This window comes from Babylonia areolata, chromosome 18, assembly GCF_041734735.1.
Source record: "Babylonia areolata isolate BAREFJ2019XMU chromosome 18, ASM4173473v1, whole genome shotgun sequence".
Taxonomy (NCBI): Eukaryota; Metazoa; Mollusca; class Gastropoda; order Neogastropoda; family Buccinidae; genus Babylonia; species Babylonia areolata.
The window spans coordinates 56,495,631-56,519,703 of NC_134893.1; the positions used below are offsets into that span (position 1 = coordinate 56,495,631).

The 24,073-nt window shown below is 43.5% G+C and overlaps 1 protein-coding gene across 1 annotated transcript in view; it reads right to left on the reverse strand.

Annotated features, from left to right (window-relative positions):
- Positions 1–2,944: 2,944 nt before the first annotated feature.
- LOC143292286 (extracellular matrix organizing protein FRAS1-like) overlaps positions 2,945–24,073 on the reverse strand; it is a 120,162-nt gene continuing 99,033 nt past the window's right edge. Inside the window, 15 exon segments of the mRNA XM_076602472.1 lie at positions 2,945–7,447; positions 8,396–8,542; positions 9,420–9,532; positions 10,096–10,188; positions 11,110–11,276; positions 12,021–12,127; positions 12,901–13,061; positions 14,222–14,408; positions 14,410–14,475; positions 15,318–15,532; positions 17,116–17,279; positions 19,027–19,235; positions 19,998–20,213; positions 21,577–21,660; positions 22,495–22,682. Coding sequence (XP_076458587.1) covers positions 6,851–7,447; positions 8,396–8,542; positions 9,420–9,532; positions 10,096–10,188; positions 11,110–11,276; positions 12,021–12,127; positions 12,901–13,061; positions 14,222–14,408; positions 14,410–14,475; positions 15,318–15,532; positions 17,116–17,279; positions 19,027–19,235; positions 19,998–20,213; positions 21,577–21,660; positions 22,495–22,682 — 2,714 coding nt within the window. The 3' untranslated portion in view covers positions 2,945–6,850.

Sequence of the window (24,073 nt, forward strand, 5' to 3'; positions counted from 1 at the left end):
CAAGGGATGCCTGCAGTTCAATACTGAGATCTTTCGTACTGACAGGCTGGCCACTAGACACACTGTGGACCTACTTCATCTTCCAGACGGAAACAGAGAATGATCTGGAGCCAGCGTGCAGGTATCTGGCCGATACGCCCAGCATTACATCAGTGACTGGGGCGTGCCTCAATCAACGAATACTACATTGTTTCTGTTCTGGAAGAAGGGACTCACGGTGAGAGAAGAGTGAGTGAGTGAGAGAGAGAGGGAGGGAGGGAGGGCAGGAGGAGGGAGGAAGGGGGAGGGAGAGAGAGAGAGGGGGGAAGGAGGAAGGGAGAGAGAGAGAGGGGGGAGGGAGGGAGAGAGAGGCAGGCATTCATGACTTAGGTTGGTTCTTTTCCTGAAAATGTTTGCAGGGATAATTGTATGTGTATGTGTGCTTGCGCGCGTGTGTATGTGTGTGTGTTCTCGTGCGCTCGCTCCTCAGAGTGAACACTTCATGATGAAACAATTAAGTGGATCGCAACCCCTCAAAGGGTAACTTTTGTTAAAGTTCCCACAGCCTTTTAACAAAAATCGGGGCGGAGTTCATGTCGACTGTGTGTTGAGCTCAGCATACGAAGGCGAGACCCAATTCTCCCTTTCTGCAGTTTTAACCTTTCCCAACCAATTTCCTATCTGGGAGGAAAATCGGAGCAAAGTGCCTTCCCCAAGGACTCAACAACATGCCGAAACCGGGTTTCGATCCCTGATCACTTGTGAGCACTGGAACCAGTGCCTAACCGATTCTGCCATGCCGCCTCCAATGAGGCCACTATTTTTCGCTTTTTTTTTTTTTCCCCAATACATGTCTTAACTCACAGAGGGCAATAAAAAACGTTTGAGCTATGTACTAAACTCGCTTCATTTTTTTTCTTTTCCGTTGTTGGTCATGCTTGTATTTATGAAGCAGATACACCCCCCAGTATGTCCGTTTATGGGGAAGTGTTATCCATCGCTCCATCTTTTCAGATTCTTTACACATTCAGTTCTGGCGCATTCCAGACATTTCCTGTCAGAAAACCGCCTGGGTGACCAGTCACCGCCAGGAAAGTAGCGCTGCACGTTCCACACCATACAGCGCCAGTTCAGACAACCTGCTGCACTCACATCTCACTTTAACTTATTCTCCCTACTGGTCACGTGTGTGTGTGTGTGTGTGTCTGAGTGTGTGTGTGTGTGTGTGTGTGTGTGTGTGTTTGTGTGCGTGTGTGTGTGTGTGTGTGTGTGTGTGTGTGTGCGTGTTGAATCATAATGTATGGATAGCGAAGCGCACACACACAGTCAGAATGGAGACTTTTTCAGCGCGTTTCGAAACTCATGAATCATTTTTCCGGTTAAATCAAATACCGGAAATGTCTGCGATTATCTACATTCAAAGGATGGGTACTGGTCATTATCCTGACTATTTATCGCTTTCTTTCTGCTTTCACTTCTCCTCCTTACTTTCAGTCATCATGCGAATTATCATGCAAATTCGTTAGGTGATATCGTGTTCATCATATTCAACCCATCCCCATGCCATGCCCCCGCCCCCCCCTCTCTTCAGTTACGATGTTTGAATGGTTGACACCTTTACCCTCTGTTTTCTAACTCAAAACTCTGCAAAGCCGTTTTCATTATGAAGGAAGATTTGTGTTCTTGCATTTGTTTTCCTTCGGTTTTAACAGTTATGCATTATGTTCATACATCACAGTTTACAGAAAGCCGACGATATACTCTACACATCAGAATAAAACAACAGCAGCAGCAGAAGCAACAACACCAACAAAAGTAAAACGACCACAACATAAATCCAAACAAGAACAGGTGGTTTCAGGTCTTGGCGAACATGAGAACAAAAGCTGCTGCCTGTCTGACTTTGAAATCCACAATAACGGCTGTTCACGTTGCTCCTTTTAATTTCCCCGCAAGCTTGTTCAGGTAACATTACCCATAACAATTAACCTAATTTTACAGGATCTTCACGATAATTTTTCTTCGGAGGGTCAGACTGATATGGTTGTTTGCAGCGCTAACCCTCTCCCTCCCTCCCCTCCATCACACGCCCTCCTACCCTCGTCAGTCCCCTCGGTCCTTGTCGCTGTTGTTCTGCACAATCGATGTCAGTAGGCGACAGACACACCAAACTGTATTGATTTTCCGCACTGTTAAAACCATGATGACGCACATTGCAGCTTCTACAGGTTTGTTTTGTACCCAGTTGGTTCTTCATGTTCCCAAAATATTCATTTTCTATTTAGCAACAACAACAACAACAAAAAACCCAGTATATTTATGTCGCACATTAAAACGTCGCAAAGCCATTGACAATAATGCGTCAATCAGGCACAACAACACGAAAACACCCACCCACCCACAAGCACACATACACCCACAAATAAACACACGCACGTATGCAATCAAACGCATGTACATGCACTTGCATGGGGAAAAAAAGATGTGGATTCCAAGATTACAAAGTAGGGAATGAAGTGGTTCAATCATGTCAGAGATTGTGTGTAAGGAAAGTTCTTTTTATTTTTTGTATAGATTTGTTTCAAAGGTTCGGAGTGAAGGATTGAAAAAGGCAGTGAATTCCAGGTTTGTACAGCTGAAGAACGAAAAGCTCTCCCACCTAAATACATCAAATCAAACCATTTTTTGTAGTATTATTTGACGCCATGATTGTTATTCATGTGACATTCATCAGCGAATCTGAATGTGTTAAAATATATTGAATGATTTTGCAATCTTTTGAAAATGTTCGTTTCTGGAAAAGAGATCCATATATAAGCACACACAGACACACACACATATATAGACAAAGGAACAGACTGACATAGTCACACACACACACACACACACACACACACACACACACACACACACACACACACACACACTCACACATATATTGTCACAATTCAAACACGGGTAACAGTTTCCGTTAACTTTGTTCAACGTAAAAAATGCACATGAATAACAACATACACAGAATTATTCCTCATCAAACATACAAAGAAATAAACACCATTTAATCTTTCATAACAAACAATAATTAAAGCCAGCTCATCTTCATTTAAGCAATCATACTGATTCATGATTGTACAGATAAACGAATGTACCTACCTACAACATCGCCAGTGATTCATAATAACTGTAGAATTTGCAATGGTTAAAGTTATGCGAATACAATGAACAGAAAATATATAAGAAGATCTTAGACATTTACTGTGAAAATATAATACAGGCCAGATTCTAGTTAGATGCTTTATTCAGCTACATATAACGTACATGGCAAATAAAATTCATATCCATCATAATTCTGTAACAATACGTTTTGCAGGTTACAAGTTTATAAAAATTTCACAGCCGAAATATTATTGACGAGTCTTATTCTAAAACAGGTTTTAAACAACCACTATGACATCAATTGAAAATTTACAAAAAAAAATTATAGACAACAATTGTTATTATTAAGAACAGGAACACACAAAAAAGGAGTGAAACGTTTTATGAACAGGAAATATAACAGGTCTGCTTATCATTATCCCACTACCACTGCATGTCAACAACTGTAGCAACTCGAATAATGGTTTGGTCTTCTGAATTAAATGTATGAATGTCTTCATCTGCTGACCATTCCCTTTTAAAAACATACAAAAACATCGATCGTAGCTGATGATATGTGGGAATGTTTGGGTTTAATGCGACATTCACAGTAAACTGCACTAGATAATGTAGGTCTGTTTCTTGCCGTCTGGTATCCATAGTAGTCATTCCACGGCCAGCCTCTGGGCTCTCTAAGAACCACGTTGCAATATTCGTTCTATAAAACTTTTCCACCCACCACAGGGAGTGTTACGGGCTGTCAGAAAAAAAAAATCATTCGCCAAAATTTGTACTTGATCTTCGTGTGTAATCACTTGCCATTATTCAATACACACAGGACTTCATGAATAGGTGTTTGAGAATCGGATCAGATCAAATTAGGTCGTACACAGCCTGGACATCCCTATGCCAGAGCTTTGAACAAACCAGTCTGCAATATGCACAGACTACGGACGGCACTTACTCTCAGTGGCTGACTAGTGGCTAAGTTCACTCTTCCCGAACCCTCGTTTAAACATGCCTCGAAAACGTGGAAAATGTTGTTATACACTGCAATAAGACAAAGGAACTAAAATACAGCATGTGTTTGATCGCTTCCATTCAAGATCTTACTGTAACAGGAAATATAGGTATTAGTGTAACGATGAACGAATCACAAACCCCCTTTAAAACGAAGGTTCCATACATTCATGTGTCTCCGCGCTACATTATCACTAAACAATCATAGCAGAAGGACACAGCACACTACACTGGTCAGTGTTTGGTTAAGATTCTATGAGTATGATGTTCGCAATGTGTATCTGTTGTTGGTGACTGACGCGCGTATTAGATTAAGTGAATGTATACTGGAAAAGTCTTTACCAAAAAGTTTGTAATTTTAAACGCTTGAATCGCGCGAGCATGGGCATTTTCTCTGTATTTCGCACACACACATACACACACACACACACACACACACAGATACGCATTATGTGCAAAACTATGTGGGCTCTAACAACAAGCATCTGTTTGCTAAGTAATGTTGCTTTGTGTTGTGCGGTGCACAGGGGTTCCATCTCTTGTCTTTTGGCGCTTGAAATGAAATGGACAACTGTGTATTCTCGCTCTTTTCTCTTAAGAGGCTCAACCTGACAGTGCTGAGAAAGATAAGCCCAGCTGCACTCGCCATATGAATTAAACGTCTCCATCACAATGTCAGTGTCTGCACACACCAAGCATGTCTTCCTGTTCTTTCTTTTAAAACCGAGGACTAGCTTGGTGTGGTGTGAAACTGACCATTGTGTACGACAGCCCTACATCTCGTAATCTATAAACGTATCAATGATTTAACTCGAACACATTATTCAGACTGACCAAGGGACTGAGTTAAACCCAAAGTAACAGGACACAACTCGAACAGTTTCAATACAGCCCACCACTGGCCGAACAGCTGATGTTTGTTTTGGTTCATTGAGTTACTGACTAATCTCATGACTTGCTCGCATACTCGGCGGTTCCGGAAAACAAAATATTCCTTTGTGTTTGAAACCACTCGAACTGAACTATTTTATGCGATTTGTCTGAGGGGGCGCCGTGGCAGAATCATTCAGGCATTGGACTTATGATCAAATGTTCACTAGTGATCAGGGTTCGAGGCCCCGTTGGTATTGTGTCCTTGGGAAAGGCACTTTACTCAGATTTCATTCACTTCACCTAGGTGTGAATTCGGTCGGAGAAGTGAAAACAAATTCTCTTCCCGTATGGCTTTATTCAACCTTTAACTTAAAACCTGCTCTTTTGTATGCTTATTTTTCTTCTGTCACGTTCTCATTCCTTTATGTGTGTGATGTGCTTGCAACTTATTACCTGTCACTTTGGGGCTCGCTTCCCAATCTCCTTTTTACCACATGAGGCTCCTTTGATAATAGAAATGTTAAAAAAATCACTACCATATCAATACAAAAATGGTATTCAAAAGTTTTTCTTTTTGGATCTCAGATCACTGATGTCTGAAAAAAAAAGTGAGCTGGTGCACACTTTCACGAATGAATACGCATGCTCAGAACTGTAGATTCCGAGTCCGGTAATCGAAGGTGACGGTGCACTGTCAACAATCGTCAAACAAATCAATTCTAACCGACAATTCAAGAGAAACAATTCCAGCCAACAATTCAAGCAGTTCAATGATAACCAACAGTTCATTAAGATCAATGATAACAGTTCAAGCAGGGCAAAGATAACCAACAGTTCATTAAGATCAATGATAACAGTTCAAGCAGGGCAAAGATAACCAACAGTTCATTAAGATCAATGATAACAGTTCAAGCAGGACAAAGATAACCAACTAACATGGAACTATAGAAACATAATGATAATTGATGCATCGGACAAAACATGACTACCTGAACATAAATCATAATAACCTCAACATAACTACGAAAAAAAAAAGTTTCGCCTGCGTTTAGTTAGTACGGCTCGTAAATGTAATTCATTTGGGAAATGAAAGAAAACAACAAATTTACGTTAGTCTTTGATAAATAGCATTCTTTCGTATTAAGAAAATTAGTATACTAGTAATAATATTATTATGAGTTCTGTAACATTTCATTTTAAGTTAAATTAAGACCCGAATTAAATTACAGTAAACAGAGAACATAGTATTACAACCAGTTGGTGTGAACATTACACAAGTTATGGAAATTACAAATAATGAATGAAGTCCATTTACGCTTTCTGAAATGCGCAGTGCTTCACTCGCCGTCGTAACATTTGCACTGATGTGGTTGCGTGCCGACATTTGCATATGGTAATAATCCAATTCTTTCGGCAACAAACAACAAAACTCAAACGAACCTTATAGCAGCGTCAACAAGAACGAGCAAGAGAAACCAAGAAACAAATCACAACACGCGATACCGTTCATTCCCTATTGTTTCCACAGCCTCCCCGCCTCTTCGTGTTGTCGCTGACACACATTTCCAAAAGCGGCCGTTATTCTTCGCACACACAGAGAAAAAACCCCTCACTCGTTAAACTACTCGGCTCCAGCTTGAGTGGGTACTTACTACATGGACACCCGGGTTACGATACGAATCTTCTCCGTCCATCAGTCACAGGGCAGCACTGGCAGCCAGGGTGGATGGTGGGATGGACAGTGGTCAATGTCTGGTGGGGCAGCGACACGACACGACACGACAAGACAGGGTACGACACGACAACAGGAAACAACCTACACAGCCACTAACACGCATCGTCGTCACACCTCCGTTCCGGCATCAACGTTCACGCTCTCCTTCACCACCACGTTCACCTCCTTGGCTTTGAGGAGGTTGCTCTTGGGCACGTCCGCCACCTTCCTGCCCTCCCCCTTGCCGCTGCCCACCCGATGCAGGTTGGGGTTGGACACGGACAGGTGTCGAGAGTTCACGGAAGTCACCGACACCCGCAGGTTGGGCCTGGACTGCGCCAGGTTGTTCCGCTTCATCGTAAGTACCGCTTCCGGACACTTCCGTTTCCGTCGGCGTTTCCGGAAGCAGACGACGATGACGGCGACGAGGGCTGAGAAGACGATGAAGATAATGATGGGCAGGATGACGAGGACGGGGTAGAAGTGGGAGGTGGTGGAGGCCAGGGAGGGGGGAGGCGGGTGGTTCATGAGGATCTGCCGGATGTTGGTGCCGTTCCGGGGCCGGTCCAGGGTCAGGCCGCTGCGCGGGTCCCTGTAGCCGGGGGTGGGGGCCGGGGGATAGGCTGGCTGGGGGGCCGACACCTCGCGGCGGTGACGGTGGAAGGGGACGTCTGCCGGCCCGATGAGGTACACCACCTGCAGGTACCACTGGTGGCCCGAGTCCACCTGCGAGCGCGGACGCACACACACATAAATACGCATTTATGTATACACGAGCACACACATGTACACACATGCACATACAAAAACACACATACACCTCCTTCCCCTGACACGCACACACAACACACACATATAATTATATACACGAGCACACACATACATACGTACACACAGAGACACACTAGAGCCCCCCCCGCCCACCGAAACACATACACACACACAGGCAACCGCGCGTGCGCGCACACACACACACACCCATACACCCACACACAGAGATTTCTGTCATGAGTGGTGTGGCTGGCACTACGGATAACATCAGGGGCAAAAGAACAGCACTGATGTATCGTCTACAGACATATAAAGTTCGTGAATAGAGTTATAAATTGGATGAAAAACAGTTTATGCACGGATTAAAAAACAACAATTGGATACACTGTTCATGGAAAATAGAGCCTGGATTATGCAAAGCGAATGCATTTCTTATTCTTTTTTTAATTTTATTTAAAAGAGTCTCTTTTGTGTCGACAGAATCTGTTTATTACTGTAAACACCACTACTAACATTGCAATAAACACTGCTACAAATACTGAGCTGCAATTCCAGCCTGATTGAAATCAGTTCAAAATAACGCTTACGTTACATCCTCCATCCACATCAAAATATAGAACAACAATAGTATGGTCATTTTTCTTCTAATAAATACGAAGAACAATAATTATATGGTATATATGCTCGTTTCTCATGAATAAAAAACAAACAAACCAATGATTGTTGGTCGTTTTTTTTTTCTATAAAATATAATGAATTGTCAATGTACCTTTCAAAAGAAATTCGGCACAGTGGAATACGTTTGATACTTAAAAAAATATATATATATAGAATAAATCACAAGCAGCTCTTTTAAATTTCACCTCAATGCCTACAAAGTGCTTCCATACATATCCCACTCACTTTGTACAATGGATCAACGTTGAACACAAAACCGTCCACTCCAGCCATGTCCAACAAGGGAGACAACTCCTCTCTGTCGTCTGCGAAGAAGGCCTGGAAAGGGATGTCCTGAAAGTTGTTCTGCGCGTTGTCCGGGTTTTCCCGATCCTGGAATCCACAGTTGTTCATGGATTAAATCAACGCCGACACAAAAATGTTGAAATGCATAGTGTTAAAAAAAAGGAGAAAAGTTATTGTAATAATAACTGCTATATTCCTGTCAGTGTTCAGAAAAATGTTCTCACAAATCTGCCCCTTCCTTTCTCTGTGGCTGCCTTCACATCTACACCCCTTTTCGCTCTCTACGATCGGCTTCGCATGCACTCTGTTTGCGCATACCAAGATTCAAATACTCCACTGTCGGCCGCCGTTCTTTCTCGGTCTCTGGACCTTCCATTTGGAATGAACTTCCTCTTCCGCTTCGTCAAGTCTCCTCACTCAGCTCTTTTAAGTCTGGCTTTAAAGCCCACCTCTTTCCAAGATAGCCTCCCTCCTCTGCTTTTTCTATGTCTTCAGTTTCTCAAGTTTAAGAGTTATGCACGCGAGTGAATGACTGGTGTGGAAGCGCTTTGATTTGTCTCTGCACAAGATTCAGCGCTATATAAATACTTATTATTATTACTATCATCATTATTATTTATTTTCAAAACACTTATCAAAGTAATACTGAACCTGTCACAAAATTTGTTTCTAAAATTTGAACACTGGAAAAAGTTTTTAGGATAAAGACACGTTGAAAAGTTTCTCTGAGTTTGATACACAGGTGATATTTTGCTCTTTAACTGAGAGAAGGTTGACAGGGGGGAGGCGCAGAGAGGGAGGGGTGAGAGAGGAAAAAGAAAGAGAAGAGAGAGGGGGAGAGCGAGGAGAAAGAGACAGAGGAGAGGCAGAGAGAGGAAAGGCAGAAACACACACACACACACACACACACACACACACACACACACAGAGGAAGAGATAGACTGATTGACAGAGACAGACTTACCAAAATCAGAAACCTGAACAGAAGTCTAGAGGACTGCTGAATACAGCCATACTGTGGACCTTCATTGTAGATATCACCATCTGGGTCATACGTGGGGATGTATCCATCACTCCCTGCATACATCAGTCAATCACTTTATTAATCAACTGTAAATAGGCGTAAAGCAAGAACAATACATAGCAAAAGAAAACCGTATAATACCACATTTATATTCGTTTGTGACTGTACAGGCTGAGAGAGGAAAGAAAAAAGGTTGTAAAATCAAAAAGAAAAAAAACACACACATAATGACGCAATGAAAAATAAACGCAAAATGAGCATTTCTTCGTAACAGAATATTAGAAATAAATTCTAATAAATTCGGGTTAAAAAAACAAAAATGCAATTTATTGCATTACAATAATATTTATATGCTTTATCATTTATCCTTTCGAATCAGCTGAAGAATAATACACTTCAATACAATCCAATGCAACACAATACAATACATTTAGCCTTGTTGCTTAAAGCACAGCCGACCACACTGTGTCATATATAGGCAGAAAACCAAACAACTGTAAACACTGAACCCATAGTACCTGTAAAAAACACACACAAAAACTGGAAAAGAAAATTAGCCATTTTCACACACAAGATTCAGCAATGACAAGAAAAGACAAGAGTGAATGAAACACACCTGTGCAGAGGTAGACCTTTTCAATGGACAGTTTGTAGGCCGTCTTCAGATCCTGGCTGGGACTCCACAACACTCGGCCGTACAGATTCTGACCTGGACAGTCCAGATACGAATCCTATATACAGCAAACGAATGCCCCATGGAAAAGACAGGATTGTCTATATTCATTTAAATTCAACTTTTTTCAGTCCTTAAGATTTTAAATATCATAAAGAAATGTCATAAAAATCAATAGGGAAAAACTAATGTTCAAGACGGAGGATATGAAAAAAAAGACAAAGACAAAAATCGATGTTCCATGACCTGCATGTGAAAAACAGAAGCATACGACAGACTTCTTCTAGTCATGTACGTCTGCGATACTTCGACAAATGAAAAAAAAGAAAGAAAGAAATCGAAAATAAAACAATTTTCACTGCAATTAAAAAAAAGAAAAGTATTCTGCACTTTTTCATTCCATATAAGAACAATGTGAAAGCAAACTCTTCCATGTGATCTCGACCAGGAGATGGGATTTAGATCTGAGAAAAGCTTTCAACGTCCACGCGCACACAATACCCGCTTACCACGGACCATTCGCACGGTTTGACGCATTCTTGAAACTGAAACTGAAAGCACACATGAGTGCAACCAGTAGATCAGCTCATGATGGTCCACGTCATCTTTGTGCAACTTGGGGATGGAAATCAAGTTGGGTTTTGTTTCATCCTATTTATTTATTTATTTATCTATTTATCAAACTTTTGTTGTTATTGAGGTAGGGTCTGATTCAAACTTCTGTGAAGACATCCGTCATATACTTAGAATATACAGACGTCAGACTTAGAACGTACAAACTCTGAAGTATGTACACACATCAGACTCAAAATGCACACACATCACACTTAGAATGTGCATACGCCAGGACAGGACTTTGCATAAGATTTTCTAGTTGTCCAGATATCAACAACTGATGCACTGTGACATTTTCCAAGCAGAACACTGTTTCAAACCCAAGTCGGGTTGTGGCGGTACCTCTGGAGAAGGCGCCGTTGAAGTCCCAGTCATCGGGGGTGGTGGAAGCGGTGCCAGGGTCCATGAGGACCATCTTCAGGTTGTTGGTCAGCTGGAACTGGGTGTCCAGAGAGTACACCACGGGCACCGGCCGGTTGGTCTGCTGGAAGGACAGCGGCACTTCGAACCTGCAGAGACAAGGAAGACAACCTGACACTCATTCTTGTGAATGACGTTTAAAAAAAAATAATTTTTTTTTTAAATGAAAAGACACATCCAGTGCTTATGAATCGTAAACCCTGCATCTGGTAATCTGCAGACGTATCAAGAATTTAAATCTGAACACATTATCAAGACTGACTAAGTGACTGAGTATCGTAAAAAATTAACACAATGGTCAGTCAGACACTGATGGTGTCTTGAGAAAGGGGTAATTGTTAGGGGATGTATATTCCTGTTTTAGTTTCGGTTTCAAAGGGGTATCAAAGCGTGCGGACTGGTATATTTACGCCACACCACATATGTTGTTTGTTAAAAAAATGCAGATGGCTGACCTCCGCATAAACCAAACCCGCATCAACATTGTGTAAAGCATCAACATAAAATGAAACATAATAATCAAACAAAATAAACAAATAAGTAAAAACATTAAAATTTGATAAAGTGATAGCTAGTTTGATGCTTTGATACGCAGATATGTTCACTTTAATGCACAGTTCTGTAATTATTTACCCATTTGCCATTACAGGGAGCTAGGAAGAGAGATGAATTCCAGAAACAGAAAAAAATACAGATTGGGTTGCTTGCATTTGTTGTTGACACCGCTGCACTGATAATTACGTCAAAGTCGCGGTTTTCACGTGCTTGCGTGACAGGAATACATCACCCCAGCTAACGGTGACACGACATGAGCCATGAAGAAGCAGGCTGACCTTTGTGGCTGTCCCGCAGTGCAGGGCAGAGGGTCCGTGCTGACGAAGGCCTGGGTGGGGGTGACGGCACACGGGATCAGCTCGATCACGTACATCCCCGTGTAGTCCTGTTGTCCCACACCGACACAGCAATCAGCATACAGCACGTGCAACGATCACACACCAATACATACACTGTTCGTAACCAGCACAGAAGGTTGTCTGCCACACATAAACTATTAAAAAACAAACAACGAACAAAAAGAGACAAAAAACAAAAATAAAACAAAAAGAGAAAGGTTCATTTTGACACCAAACATCAAAAACTGGTCTTCCCCACATCAAAACTGTTTAATAAGTCACGATCAGAAACGTTTGTCAGATAAAAAAAAAATCTTCATTAAAAGAAGCACAATAAAAAAAATATATAATCGAGATACAATGAAAACACATACGCACACACAAACACACACTCAGCAGATACAACCTCTCTCTCTCTCTCTCTCACCACCACAACAACACATGCTTTGATCTCAAGGTGTTACTGAAGCCAGCAGACAGGGTTGGTGTGTGTGTGTGTGTGTGTGTGTGTGTGTTCGTTCTTTAGTTTAACGTCTTTTCACTGTAAGTGATATTAGACGAGGGTAGGAAAAAAATCGAATGACGGGACGGGGAGGGCTAGAGGGGGGGGGGGGGGTGGGGTGAGAGAAATTACTGTGTACGCATGCGAGTAAGTGAAAGTGTGTGTGCGTGCGTGCGTGCGTGTGTGTGTGAGAAAGAGAGAGAGACAGACAGACAGACAGACAGAGAGACAGAGACAAAGACAGACAGAGAGACACAGAGTGAGAGAGAGAGAGAGACAGAGAGAGAGAGACAGAGAGAAAGAGAGAGAGAGAGAGACCTTGAGGTTGTATCTGCTGGTGGCCCGCCAGGTCTGGTGAGGACTGTCAAAGGTCCGCTGACTCCACGTCAGCTGCAGCTCCAGGGAAATGGCCAGCGCCTTGGGGGCCAGTACCCGGCTCTCCACCCCGGGTGCCGTGTGGTGCGAGATCACGTACACCCCTGTTGTCATCACACCATGCAGTTAACTGTTACATGTGAAAAGGTCCTATGGCCTTTTACTGCCGTAGTGGCGGTGAATTATATATATATATATATATATATATATATATATATATATATATATATATATTATGTCAAGGGCTCGGCATAGGGAGACGGGATTCAATCCTTTCCTTCCGCCGCTTTTGACTTTCCCCGACCAAAGCCAAGATACCCATCCACACCTGGGTGAAGTGAGGACAATCGGGAGCACAGTATTTGTATTTCACAACAGATTTCTTTGTGTGAAATTCGGACTGCTCTCCCCAGAGCGTGTCGCTACACTACAGCGCCACCCATTTTTTGTATTTTTTCCTGCGTGCAGTATTATTTGTTTTTCCTATCGAAGTAGATTTTTCTACAGAATTTTGCTAGGAACAACGCTTTTGTTGCCGTGGGTTCTTTTACGTGCTGTATACGGGACCTTGGTTTATCGTCTCATCCGAATGACTAGCGTCCAGACCACCACTCAAGGTTTAGTGGAGGGGGATAAAATATTGGCGGCTGAGTCGTGATTCGAACCAGCGCGCTCAGATTCTCTCGCTTCCTAGGCGGACGCGTTACCTCTAGGCCATCACTCCACAAGAAGTGCCTTTCCCAAGGACACGACTCCTTACCGAAACGGAGCCTCGAACCCTGATCACTGGTGAACAAGATGTTTAGCGCCTACCCGATTCTGCCATAGCGCTTCTAGACACAGTGTAGTGTTTTCTTCAAAGGTTCCTTTGTGCGTTTGGACGGTGCGGTTTGTTCCTTACGTTTTTACCGCTGTACGCTACAATTCCTTTATTGTTAATTTTTTATGGTGCAAAAAGATAGTTCACTGGATTCCTCTCAGCGTGCTAGGATATTGGTGATGTATTTTACTTCAGACAACAGCCTACAGCCTATATAATTTCGGAACAAGATTTTGAGTAAGTTTGTTGCTAGACCTGATCTATCTCTGAACTTTTTCAGAAATGTTCTTTTGATTCTGTTATTACATAGTGTCTAGAACAGAAACACAACTGAAGAACAATAGAAAGTAACAAGCAACAACAACAACAACAACAGCAACACACACACACAAAACACAAACTGGTCCTCAAACTGGACACACAGACACGACACGACACGGATACCTCTGAACTTGGCCTGGGTGCGGAACTCAATGACCAGCTTCCCGTCCCGCCCGATGAGGATCCGTTTGATCTGCAGCTTTCCGCCCAGCCGGCCCTCCGTCTCCAGCCCGGCCCGCCACAGCACGCTGCTGTAGTAGAAGGCCAGCTCCATCTCCGTACGGTGCTCCAGCGACGTCCACCCCACCGGGCGCCGCCGCGAACAGGTAGGACACGTGCAGCGGCACGCGCACCGTCAAGTGCGTGCGGGTCTGGTCCTGTGGGGTGGGGGCGCACAGGTGGTGTTTAACAAGAAGAAGATGAGGAGGAAGAAGAAGAAGGAGGAGGAGGAGAGGGAGAAGAAGAGGAATAAGAAGGAGGATAGAGGAGGAGGAGGAGGGAGGAGAAGAAGAAGAAGAAGAGGAAGAGGAAGAGGAGGAGGAGGAGAGGTAAAATGAAAAAGAAGAAGAAGCAGAAGCAGAAGAAGAAATGAAAATAAACGCTACTTCTTATTTCGAAGCGCTTTACAATGCTTCATCAGGTGGACACAAACAAAAAACAACATCACACACACGAACCCCCCCCCCCCCCCCGCACCCCCACAAACAAACACATACTTAAATGCTTTTTTGACAATTTTAAGATGTTATTTGCTATTGCAGAAGGTTGGTTGCACAGGACATATGACACTGGTCATAGCTGTTTGATGTTAGCTTTTCCAATCAATTTGCCTACGTTCCTTTTCTCCAACGGTCTTTATCCCCCCCCACACACACACACCTCAGTGGGTTTACATGCGTGTCTTCCTCAACAACCCTTCTTCCTCTCCTGTCCGACTCCCTTCTACCCGCTGTCCCTTCTCTTTTCTTTTCGTCAAATATCTCCTAGAGCGGAAAGACGTTAAACTGAAGACGATTACTACTTCTACCACCACCACCACGACCACCATTACCAGTTCTACGACTACTACTACTACTACACCGCACGCGCGCGCACACACACACACGCACACACACACAAACACACAAACACAAAACAACAGAGCCTGCAGCTCAGCTACGCCATCATCAACGCTCCCCCACTCGGCACAACACTGGTACACCAGTCCAAAGAACCGAACCTTGACAGTGAAGTCGGAGACCACGCGGCCCCCGCAGATGTCCACCAGCTCCGCCATGTGGTAGAAGGCGTCGAAGGTCCAGATGCAGCGCTTCAGGTCCAGGTGCCGGTACAGGCCCAAGGTGTCCCTCCCACGCAGCGCTGGGTCGAACTGGTAGGCGAAGTCATAGCCTGGTCCGAACGGTAGCTCTTCCTCCCCATCCTCCGATACACCGCCTGGGATGTTCATTCAAAACCAGGGTTATAAGTTAGCAAAAGAAACGAGACAAAGACAGTTAAACTCTCAAACTCTGAGGGAAATATTGTCTTATTCAGGACAATGAATATTTATATGAAAAGGTTATAAATTACACAAGAAACGACAAACTCTCAAATTGAGAGAGAAATATTGTCTTATTCAAGACAATAAATATTCAAAAGAAAGGGTCATAAGTTACACAAAAACGACAAAGACACTAAGGGTTATAAGTTACACATGAAACGACAAAGACACTTTGGGTTATAAGTTACACATGAAACGACAAAGACACTAAGGGTCATAAGTTACACATGAAACGACAAAGACACTAAGGGTTATGTTACACATGAAACGACAAAGACACTAAGGGTTATGTTACACATGAAACGACAAAGACACTAAGGGTTATAAGTTACACATGAAACGACAAAGACACTAAAGGGTTATAAGTTACACATGAAACGACAAAGACATTCAGGGTTATAAGTTACACATGAAACGACAAAGACACTAAAGGTTATAAATTACACGAGAAACGACAAAGATGTTAAACTCAGAAACTGAGAGAGAAATAGTCTTATTCAAGACAAAAAAAATGTTTAAAAGAAATGGTTTTAAGTTATTAAAAGAAACGACAAACACAGTGTTAAACTTGGAAATCGAGAGAAATACTGTCTTATTCAAGACAAAAAATATTTATAAGAAAGGGTTATAAGTTACACAAGAAATGACAAAGACAGTTCAAGTCAGAAACTGAGAGAAATATTGTCTTATTCAAGACAAAAAAATGTTTAGAAGAAAGGGTCAAACGTTATTTCAAGAAACGTCAAAGACAGTAAACATTAAATCTACCCATGTAAGTCTTGAAACAGCCATTCTGAATAAAGTAACACCTTACCTATTTGTTTTGCAATATCAATAAGGATAACAACGATAAGAAAATATCCCGAGTATCAAATTACAAAAGTTAATTAATGAAAAAAAGAAAAAAAAAACAGAATGTATATAATGAAACCCACCATTTCATTCGAATCATCATCGTTATAATATCAAAGGTACTGAAAGTTAATACTAAAACTTCATTTCATCCGAATTATACATCGTCTTACTATCAAATGTTAATAAACAAACTATAATGTCAAAACCCTTCATTTCTGTTGAACAGAAGAATAAAACACACACACGCCTTCTCCCCCTTCACGCACCCCACACCCCCAGCATACACACATACAAAGACACAAACAAACACCCGTCTAATAACACTTATAGTGAATGGACGTTAAACTGAAGATCTCTCACACACAAACACACACACGCCTCCTCCCCCTTCACCCCTCCTGCTCCCCTACACTAGCAGACACAGACCCCCCCAAAAAAAAACAACAAAAACAAAAAACAACAACCAAACAATAACAACAACAAATCAAGCCAGGAAGTTTTGATGATGAGTAACGGAGAAACCACTCGTGAAGCAGAGGGGCCCGTTCCGTGGCCGTGATGATGTTGGAACACACACACACACACACACACACACACACACAAACAAGCGATGATGACTGACGGAGAAATCCTTCATCCAGCAGAGGTGCTCGTTCCGTGGCCGTGATGATGTTGGAACACACGTGCTGCTGCCGGTACACGGGCTCCGACAACAGGAAGCGGATGTTGTGCAGGGGGAAGGTGGAGATGAGCGGCAGCATGCCGTCCTGGTGGGGTATCTCCACCCTGGGTAGAACACAGCATGCAACGCGTTAGCTGTATTTGTGTGTGTGTGTGTGTGTGTGTGTGTGTGTGTGTGTGTGTGTGTGTGTGTGTGTGTGCGTGTGAGCGTGTGTATCTGTGCACACATATGTGTGTATGTGTGCGAGTGTCCGTGAATCTGTATATGTCTGCGTATATGTGCGCGCATGAGTTTACAATTTCAGCAAGTAATGCATGCAGCAGAAACAAAAACAAAACAAAACCCCTCAACTAAAAACGAACCGAATAACCAACAACTGACCTGATGCAGAATGGTGTTGGGGTGGGTATGGGAGTACAAAAAGAAAACCCTTCAACAAGCAAGCAAACAACTGACCTGATATGGATGGTGTTGGGGTGGGTATGGGAGTTCAAAAACAAAACCCTTCAACAAACAAGCAAACAAACAACTGACCTGATGTGAATGGTGTTGGGGTGGGTATGGGAGTACAAAAACAAAACCCTTCATAAAAATAATAATAATAATGGTATTCATATAGCGCTGAATCTTGTGCAGAGACTTCTTCTTCTTCTTCTGCGTTCACTCGTATGCACACGAGTGGGCTTCTACGTATATGACCGTTTTTACCCCGCCATGTAGGCAGCCATACTCCGTTTTCGGGGGTGTGCATGCTGAGTATGTTCTTGTTTCCATAACCCACCGAACGCTGACATGGATTACAGGATCTTTAACGTGCGCGTTTGATCTTCTGCTTGCATATACACACGAAGGGGGTTCAGGCACTAGCAGGTCTGCACATATGTTGACCTGGGAGATCGGAAAAATCTCCACCCTTTACCCACCAGGCGCCGTCACCGTGATTCGAACCCGGGACCCTCAGATTGACAGTCCAACGCTTTAACCACTCGGCTATTGCGCCCGTCATTGTGCAGAGACAAATCAAAGCGCTTTCGCACCAGTCATTCACACGCATGCATTACTCTAAAACTGTAGAAACTAAAGACAAAGAAGGGCAGGCAAGGGAGGCTATTTTGGGAAGAGGTGGGTTTTAAGGCCAGACTTGAAAGAGCTGAGTGTGGAGACTTGACGAAGCGAAAGAAGAAGTTCATTCCAATCGCAAGGTCCAGAGACAGAGAAAGAACGACGGCCAACAGCTGGGTATGCGTAAACAGAGTGGATCCGAAGCCAATCGTAGTGAGCGAGATGGAGTGTAGAGGTGAAGGCAGCCGCAGAGATAGGAAGGGGCAGTTTTGTGAATACATCTATAACATAGAGTGCTGATCTTGTACTTTATTCGGTGTGAGACAGGGAGCCAGTGGACAAGTTACAGTAGTCAACGCGAGAGATAATGAAAGAAACGACAAGTCTAGATGTTGCGTCAGTGGACAGATATTTCCGGACGGCACTGATGCGCCGCAGTTGACAGTAGCAGGACTGACATGTCTGACTGATAAATTTTTGCATGGACAGTATGTTGTCAAGGACAACATTGAGGATCCTGACTGACGTGGAAAGAGGGATGGATGTACTGCCAAGTTTGATTGTGTCAATTGTGATGGAAGACATTTTTTGTTTAGTTCCTATGATCATTGCTTCAGTTTTGTCCGCGTTCAGTTGTAACTTATTTCAAGTCATCCAGTTTTGAATGTCCAGGAAGCAGTTGGATGTTTCTTGCAAGAGCGGCAACAATTTTACAGGGGTATCACTCTTCTGGAGTTGAGTGTCATCAGCATAAGAATGATGACTTCAACAAGCAAACAAACAACTGACCTGATATGGATGGTGTTGGGGTGGGAGTGGGAGTCAGGGGGCACGTATTTCAAGGTGGCCAGGAAGGACTGGGCGTGGTATCCCTGCAGGTCCTTGCCGAAGGCCGGGGGATTACAGATCCCGTTGTTCCGCCCAACAGTCACTGCGGCGCTACGAAGCGGGACCCCCGGGTTGCCGTTGGCGTGAAGGGGCTGGGCCACGCAGCGCACCTGTCAGTTTCACGGTCAGGTTCAGTTCCAAGAAGGCACGTGCAGCATGTACTTAGCGAACCACTATTATTATTACAATCATGTTTTTGTGCTATTGTCATTAATAAGACGGTTATTACTATTACTATTATCTTTATTATTATTATTATGATTATCATTATTATCAGCATCGTCATCATCACTGCTATTCTGCTGCGGACCGAAATACCACAACAGACTGAAGCCATGCATGATGGACCCTCCCCACCCACCACCCATCCACACACACACACACAAATACCGACCCCCACAGCACACACACTGACCCCACTCAACCATCTCAACCAAAGAGGAAAGAATGGTTAAGACGCTCAACTGCCAACACAGAGAGTCCGTGTGGGTGTGGGTTCGAATCCCGCTCTCGCCCTTTCTCCCAAGTTTGACTGGAAAATCAAACTGAGCGTCTAGTCTTTTGGTTGAGTCGATAAACCGAGGTTCCGTGTGCAGCACGCACTTCAACTGAAAAAGAACCCATGGCAACAAGAGTATTGTCCTTTGGCAAAATTATGTAAAATAAATCCACTCTGATAGGTACACAAGTATTAGCAGGCACTCAAGGCCTGACAAGCGAGTTGGGTTATGCTGCTGTCAGGCATCTGCCCAAGCAGATGTGGTGTAGCGTATATCATTTTGTCTGAACGCAGTGACGCCTCCTTGAGAAACTGATACTGAAACTGCCCCCCCCACCCCCCAGCCATCCCCACCCCTATAACAGACACCGACCCTGAAGTGAGATCTGAAGTAGACGCTGTCCAGCACGCGCGAGGAGGTGGAGGTGAAGAGCGTGGAGTCGGACACCTGCACGAAGGGGGGCGTGGCCCCCGTGACGTCAGGCGGCACAGCCACCTCCCAGCGGTACAGGAGGGCCGAGGCGTTGATGCCCGCGTCCTCGCACAGCGAGTGCGTCACGGCGTAGCTCGGGTAGTGCTCGTCGCACGGCTGTCACACGTCACGTGCGTACATGCAGGTCACACACACACAAAAACAAATCATACGTCATGCACGCACGCACGCGCGCACACACATACCAATCGCACGTCACACACACATCCCACGTCACGCATACACACACACACACACACTCTGGGTCACGTGCATCAAGAAACTGAAATGATAACAAAGAAAATGGGAATTGTAAAGATTTGAAAAAAAAGCGATAAGCTTCACACAAATCTACACAGACACAAGGGAAACAGAAAAGAAAAATAATGCGCACTGAAAACTGAACTCAGAAGAAAAGAAAAAGAAAAAGAAGGAAAAAAAGCGCAAAAAAAGAAAAGAAAAAAGAAGCGTGTGATCAGATGGTGACTACGAGTGTTACAGAACTGTGTCAAAGACCGAAATTTGTTGCATTATGATACGATCAGCCTAAAAATAAAATAAAAACCCCACCCAAACTCATAATGAAAAGAGGCGCGAATTCCAAGGAAGAAAGAACCGAACCGAACATGTGACAGTTTGACAGCAAAAGCTGACTTGACATCGGCGGAGAACTCAGCTGTTGTGACACTGCAGTTACATGATCATGGGAAGAAAAAACAACAACAGCAACATGAAAAGCAGCAAAGGACATTAGCTTCGTTTCCACGTAATTTCAGATTGCGTCTCGTATAAGCTTTGTTCCCCTCCCCCCCCCCCGATCCCCCCTCCCCCATCTCTTTCTCTCTCACTCTCTCTCAAAGACACAGAGACTTTATTAGATGGTATGAACGGAAATCTCCGTCCTGCTTAGCGAAGTTAATTTTCTTTGCAGTGAAAAGAATACGTTCCCTTGGTGTACAACACATCTAATTTTCTTATCGCCGCCATCAAAAGTTAAATAAATATACCTACACTTGTGTGATAATACGAGAAATGTTCAAGCGAAAGGGACTCAACACTGACACAAGAATGCTTATTGTTGGTTATCTTCTTATACAGCACATTATCCAAATACTGTGCCTTTTGATCTGATATCATTGGGCAAATTTTATAAGTCTAGATTCAGATTAACTGTCGCTGATTGCTTCTAAATCCTCCCCCCCTCCCACACCCAGTGTATGTATATGTGCCCATGGCAAAACGCATTAAACATTCACTTGTTCATTCTCTCACTCACACACATCTACAGACGCAGCGTAACAACTGTAAGCTATTGAAAAAAGGCCAATAGCTTGTAAGCATAGACACTATGATCTCAGAATAATTATTAGTGTCTATGTTGCAAGCTTGACCTCCGCACTAACAGACAGAACCAATACCCTGGACCCCAACACTAACAGACAGAACCAATACCCGGCAAACACAAGACCCGGACACTCACGTTGACGCAGATGAGCGGGTATCCTGGGGAAGGGTCCACTTTAGTCCCCTGGTCAGCATCATCATAGTGCAGCAGGGACACCACCTGGGGGTGCAGAAGAGTTCAGTTTAACCACCTACCGGCTTTCGCCCTGGGCCTTAAAACCAGCGTTTTTCACGGCGTTAGTCTTGTTCAGCCCACCTGTGGTGATAATCAAGAGACAGAAGGTAAAGGTGTAACTGCACGGTAATTCTACATGAGGCAAGGCAGGTACACGTCCTTGCCTCATGCAGATTTACCCGCAGGTACATCTTTACCTGCAGGTACGATGGTCTCTTGTATACCATCCCTGAAGGTTGTCATGTCAGAAGTCAATTGTAAGTCTGTCCGTCAGACACGGCATTAAGAAGCAATCACAGAAACAACAGCAACAACAAAAACAACAAACAAACAACAAAACAAAACAAAAAACAAACAAAACCAAACAATGTAATGAACAGCAAGCACAAACTGAAAACTTGAATACAAAGAAAAGCGAAATTAAAATTAGTTTGAACTATAATGCACAATATGCAATACGTGAATACCATCAGTATGAAGATGAGTAAAAATGGAAAAAAATGTATAAATATTCACTCATGCAAGCGTCTTTCAATGCATGTATACAAGTGTGTACGTATGTTCTACTGCTTTCTTCTTCTCTCTGTGTCTCTCTCTTTCACTGTGTTATAAGCACACACACACACACACAAAATCTGATCTGTGTGTGTGTGTGTGTGTGTGTGTGTGTGTTCGGGGGAAAGACACGCCTGTAAACAATACAAGCACATGGAATGAAAAACTCGCCGTCAGTATCTGAGAGATCCTTAACCCCGTCCCCAACCCCCCACACTTCAGCTCCTCCCCCCTGCTTACAGCACTGTCTTCCCCACGACTCACCACAGGGGGCGCTGGCAGCACGAGACTTCCTGACACCTCGTTGTCCAGTATGGTGACGGTTGCCACGGTGACGGGGCCAAAGATGGCGCCCTCAGGGTCCTGGGGTCCCAGGAGAACAGTGAATGCCTCGTGCCACTCCACATCACTGTTGTACAGGATGTCCACTGGGAACTCCACTTCTCTCACACCTGGTCACATGTGTTCGAATGGATTGTGTGTGTGTGTGAGAGAGAGAGTGTGTGTGTGTGTATGTGTGTGTCTCTCTCACTCTCTCTCTCTCTTTGTGTGTGTGTGTGTGTGTGTGTGTGTGTGTGTGTGCCAGAGTAAGAGAGAGAGAGTGTGTACGAGAGAGAGAAAGAGAGAGAGAGAGAGAAAGTGTGTGTGTGTTATGTGTGCCTGTGTGTGTGTGTGTGTGTGTGAGTGTGCGTGCGTGCGTGCGTGCGTGTGTGTGTGTGTGTGTGTGTGTGTGTGCGTGCGTGCGTGCGTGCGTGTGTGTGTGTGTGTGTGCCAGAATGAAAGAAAGAGAGAGAGAGAGAGAGACAGACAGACAGACGGACACACACAGATAGACAGAGAGATGCAGATACTCAGAAAGAAAGAAGACTGAGTGGGAGAGGTGGGGAGAAGCCGGGACAGACCTATTTTTCAATTTCAGACAGGATGAAAGACGTATTCCGAGAGAAAGAAGCGAATATCAGTAAGCTGAAAAACTAGCTCAATACAATAGGAGCATTGGACAAAGATGAACGTTGTTCACGCCTGTACAATACACAGTTCATCGACAAAAACCTTGTGCATAAAAAATCCTTTCACTTTCGAACTAGCTTTGTTATCTGTCCAGTTAATCGATAGTTGGCTGTGTACATGCAAGAACTCATGTTCATCGCATCATTCTTTCTTCTGTGCGACAGCTTACAACTCTGTCTCTTGCTCTCAGACAAGCAAATCATCTGCCAACCTTTGAAACAAATATCAACATTTATCTCTTCAGACTAACAACTCGTCTATCTACCTTCAAAACAAATCTTAAAATATGTCTCTTCAAAAATGTCATGACTTAATCTGTGCCGTTGTCTCAGGTTTATGGGTATGTGAGTGAGTATAAATGGCGACTGGACAGAATGTGAGTGGTGGCAGTGAAGGCAGAAAGGTAGAAAGATTGCCTATTTTTACCCCTAATTATCACATACTTTCTTACATCGTTTTTATAAATCTCTTGTATGAAAATCACAAATGTGGTTCTTTTATACATGTAAAAATTCTAACCATGATTGCTCTTATATATATATATATATATATATATATTTATATGATAGTCGTGTCCGACTATGACCATCAGAACAGCAGAGGAGGCAACTACTGTTCCGACTATTTGGGCTAGAATTTGATTATAGTGGAGAGTGTCTTGCCCAAGTACATCCCCATTCTCTCGGCCAAGAGGGTTTTAGGACAATCGGCGTTGTGATGTTTCCCATAGGCCAACTAGCCCACAAGGCTGCAGCATTAAGAGCCAGTGCAATTTTGCCTCCTAGTTTGAGAGTCATAGTCCTTCACAAAAGACCAAGCTGTAAATGGTTTC